The sequence below is a fragment of the Anneissia japonica genome, unplaced genomic scaffold (genome assembly GCF_011630105.1).
Source record: "Anneissia japonica isolate Jap-2015-1 unplaced genomic scaffold, ASM1163010v1 scaffold287840_len1291095_cov163, whole genome shotgun sequence".
Classification (NCBI taxonomy): Eukaryota; Metazoa; Echinodermata; class Crinoidea; order Comatulida; family Comatulidae; genus Anneissia; species Anneissia japonica.
The window spans coordinates 899,416-903,869 of NW_022728493.1; the positions used below are offsets into that span (position 1 = coordinate 899,416).

General features: G+C 33.7%; 1 protein-coding gene across 1 annotated transcript in view; it reads left to right on the forward strand.

Annotated features, from left to right (window-relative positions):
• Positions 1 to 4,448, forward strand: part of LOC117114158 (mesenchyme-specific cell surface glycoprotein-like) — a 10,857-nt gene extending 6,409 nt beyond the window's left edge. The window contains exons 8-11 of the mRNA XM_033257727.1: positions 158 to 405; positions 727 to 944; positions 1,737 to 1,837; positions 4,170 to 4,448. Of these exons, the coding sequence (XP_033113618.1) occupies positions 158 to 405; positions 727 to 944; positions 1,737 to 1,837; positions 4,170 to 4,267 (665 nt within the window). The 3' untranslated portion in view covers positions 4,268 to 4,448. The remainder of the gene's footprint in view (positions 1 to 157; positions 406 to 726; positions 945 to 1,736; positions 1,838 to 4,169) is intronic.
• Positions 4,449 to 4,454: the final 6 nt, after the last annotated feature.

Sequence of the window (4,454 nt, forward strand, 5' to 3'; positions counted from 1 at the left end):
ATATCGGTATATATCCAGTTGTTTGGAAAAGTTTCCTTGGCAAAATTATATATCAAACAGACCTCCATGGTCTAGATCGAGAGAAACAGTATCTAATTATTCTAATAACAAAATAAATTAATGTATTCCGTATATTTTTGTTTCTTCTTGGCCAAAGGTCAGCTTGAAATCAGCCAAATCGACGGCTTGGATGAACAGGGAAAAATTAAAACTGTATTCTTCTATGGTGGGAGAGGGTTCTCTATATGGCGCGCCAGTGACATGCATCAAGTATACGACAGTGGAGATGAGGTTGCCTTAAAACACAAGCAGTATTTTAATTCTATATTTAATGCTGACAGTACTACTAGGAGCCCAACGAATAACAGACCGACTGATCTAAAGGACGTCAGGTCAGATAACAAGGTAACACGTAGATCCTATGCTAAGAAAATTTTCCAATTGTATTTCCCATTGTATTGCAGACAATAAGGCAGACATAATATTTAATAACATTCTATGCGACAATAACGTATTAAAAGCGACCGAAACCTATAGTTTGTAGCCTACTTGTGTGCACTTGCACGCTCGTATACCCGTTGAAAACCTCTCCAGGAATTTGACTTGCACAACCTGGGACCCCTGTTATTATTATAATTACTACCACTACTTCTATTCACAAATTACTACCACTAGGCCTACCATTATTTTCTACACTTATTATATTAAATGTTATTTTTTCTTCAGGGCGTTGAGTGTGAATCGATTGTAATGGGTGAGGCTCAAGGAAAACGCCTCATATTCATTGCTATTGACCGTGTTTCTACGATCATGGTCTACAGCCTTCCAGCAGGTAGCACTAAGCCTGTATTTGAATCGATTTTCCGTGGTGGACGTTTGGACAAGACGTTCCAGGAACTTTACAAGAACATGGAGATGGGAGACCTTCGACCTAGTGATATGATGTGAGTTTACTAAAAAACAGTTTCAATTTATTTTATTTATTCTTTTTTTGTTGTTTAAATGTGAGATCATTTAGGCTTTTCGTCCAGGATACAGATTCTGACACGCATCCCAAGTTGTTCTTTGGGCTCAAATTAGCCTAGGCTATAACAATTTGAGATAGTCTCTTCTGAATCAAGTGTATACACATCACACCCAGGACCCTACTCTTTGTTATAAATAATCACGTAAATTAAGTTGTATATGTGGCAAAGACAAGCCAAACCAGTCACTCGTCGCAAAAATCGATTTTGTGTTATTAATAATTAATGTGTTAGAGAGCAAATTAATAGCTATAAAATGGTAAAAAAATCATTCAAATCGGACATTTCCTTATGAAGTTACAAGCGTTTAACCACACAGCTGTTTAAAGAACAATATATGAGAAATTTAAAGTTTATAATTTCAGGCATTTCTCATGCAGAAACTATCTTTAAATCCTTAAAAAGTGTTGTTTTAACATTGAAAATGGGGAAAATAACAGCATAGGATGGTGTGTAGATATATCAAGTTTAGTTTAGTGAAATAAAATAGATTTTTTTTAAATTTGACATTTTAGCATGTTTTGGCCATTTTCTCTGAAACACGATTTGCGACGAGTGACTGGTTTGGCTTGTCTTTGCCACATATGTATACCGTAGTCATTTATTTGATTAGCACAATTGTTAATATGAATCATTTAGTATTAATGAATTTATAAAGAAAGAGTAAGTATGATATAAAAGTATCTATTCTAACATGATGTATTTCCATAGGTTCCTCGATGCCAAAGATAGTCCTAATAATAGTCCTATGTTGATGGTAACTGGTCGAGCTAGTGGAACAATTTCTTTGTACCACGTCGGAAATGTTATTAGTAAGTTTACAGACGATAATGTTTACTTTGTATTTATTATAAGTCTAAATTTGATTTATTTACTGGTATCTCTATCCACATCTATATCACAAATGGTGTACACCCGGTTGGCAAAAAAATGGATATTACTTTTAGAATAATTATTTTACATCTATTATAATACCCTGTGTTTGTAGTTGATAAATCGATACATTTATGTATTGCAATACATTAGTGGATCCAAGGGGGAGCCGAGCAGGCATCCCCCACCCCACCTCCTCGTAATTTTTCAAAATTATTTAGAAAAATATTGGGGACAAAATTACAACCAAATGTAGTTCTGAGAGTGCCATATCCGGCCGTCTGTTGTCATATTCATAAATGTTCTTACCTCAGCCCCAAATATGGTGGGGCTGAGGTGGTCTACATTCACGATCTCTGAAAGTCCCTCCCTGGGCCCCCTCTATTTCAAAATCCTGGATCTACCTCTGTAATATTTTATTTAATTATTTATTATTTGTGCAGGACACTATATTCAGGCGAGGTAGTAACGATGTTTTACAACAGCATGGTCCTGCAATAAACAACATACAATCAGGCTACCAAAAGAAAAACAAAATACAATACACAAATATAAAAAAAATAAATAAACTAATATGAAGAATACTCTAATTATGTTGATGATATGTTAAAAATTAAACTTCATGTTTTAAGGTTGTTTTGTGAGTTATCTGATAAAACTTTTAGAAATTCACTTAATTAATAATAGTGACTTTTTAGTGATGCCTTGACAAACATATTGATTTCAGTAGGCCTAGCTATATTTCATCTGACCGCCGATCTGGTTACTTTCATCTTCGCCGTATAATACCTTATATCTCATCTTCTATCGCTGTTTCTTCTCTTGTTCTTGCCTTAATTTCATCTAAACTTGACTTCTGTAATGCATTGCCTCAATGGTTCACTATAACTACCAGCGTCAGACACTTTCTAAAACATTGAACTCTGCTGCTTGTGAGGCAACACTCTCACTGTGACAAAGAAACTACAAATTCACGTATGTATCGTTTATACAAATTGTATTTATTCAGTGTCAGTAGTTGGTTGTGTCTGTGTGTATTGCTTACTGACATGGGGTGGGGATGTAAATAAATTAGCTGGGATGGGATAGACTGGTGAGGAGGGCAGGGAGGATGGTTTGGTGTGCGTTAGCCGTGGTGGACTCAATCTACCACGAACGGTTGTGAAGGGAGGCCCGTTTGATATTGGTTTATGTAAGTTGCCAACTGTTATATTGAAAGTAGTGGTAGACTGAGGCCACCACAGGGCCGGCTCTACAGAACGCCACGTCTCTCCGTCCCGTGAGGTAGACATTATTCCAGTGCGGGTGACAATTATCAAGTTATTACGTATCATCTCTGATCCTGAATTATTTAATTTCAATCTTTAATCCTTCCTCTTCAAATAGCTAAACTTCTTTCTAACATCTCCCAGCACAGGTGTCAAGTCATTTCTTTTGCTTAGATAGGTGCTATTATTTGTGTAATAATGTTATTACTTCTGTTTATGCATCTATTTTTGTAGTATTTATACGCACATTGAATGCAATATATATAAAACTAAATTAATATCGCTATAACTCATTTTAAGATTTATTTTTATGTACTGGCTTTTTGCTGTTAAAAAATATAATAGAACATTTGCTGTTTTGTCTTTTGTATTGATCTTTCTATTTAAATTCTAACAATTCCTTTGAAATTTATATTGATAAATTAATATTATAATTGATGCAATTTTACGGTAATTATAGTTTAGAATATTTATTTGAAATTCCTAATCAAATATTTTGGATTTTTTTTTATTTGCATGAATTGATGTGTTGTTCTTCTTACCGATTCAGCTGTTGGTGTAATTGTCCTTTTTGGAGCGCTTTTTTAAGACAGTTTTAAGGCTAGAATTATCGCTAAATTCAAGTTTATGTTTTATGCTCATTATTTTACAAGCCCGTATAGTAACTCTCTTACATTTATCTTACATGCTCCAAACAATACTGGAGAATGAAATAACAGTAAGTATATTGGATCTAAAACATATGATATGGATTTCATTGTTGACTTTAAGTTCGTTTAATTTGTTCATAAGGTACGGTATAATCTTTGTTAGCCTGTCTTAAAATGGTGCCGAAGAGTACTATGACAATTTAACTTGTGATCTATTATTATACCAAGATATTTGAACTCATTTACTTCATCCATTACATAATTATTCTGATATCACAAAATGAAAATAATATATTTGTTTCATGAAAATCTCTCACTCTATTTTATACCTGTATATTTTTCTTTATATTCAGATAATTCGTCTTCCCGTCTGAAAGCTGACACCACAACATGGACGCTGGTGCTCCACATCTGGGTTGTTATGTTGGCAATTGGTGTATTAAGAGTTTAGTTAATATAAGCATCACTATACATCAGTGGAAGTAGATTATAGCTAAACTGTTTGTGAGTGAATAGATAATTTTAAAACAAAAAACTTATTTAAAGATCAATGAGCACTTTTAGGAAAGTATTAGTTTTAGATATAAAGAAATAGTTAAAGAATTAAAGAAGTTAAAAAAATATGCAAGTTCTAGATG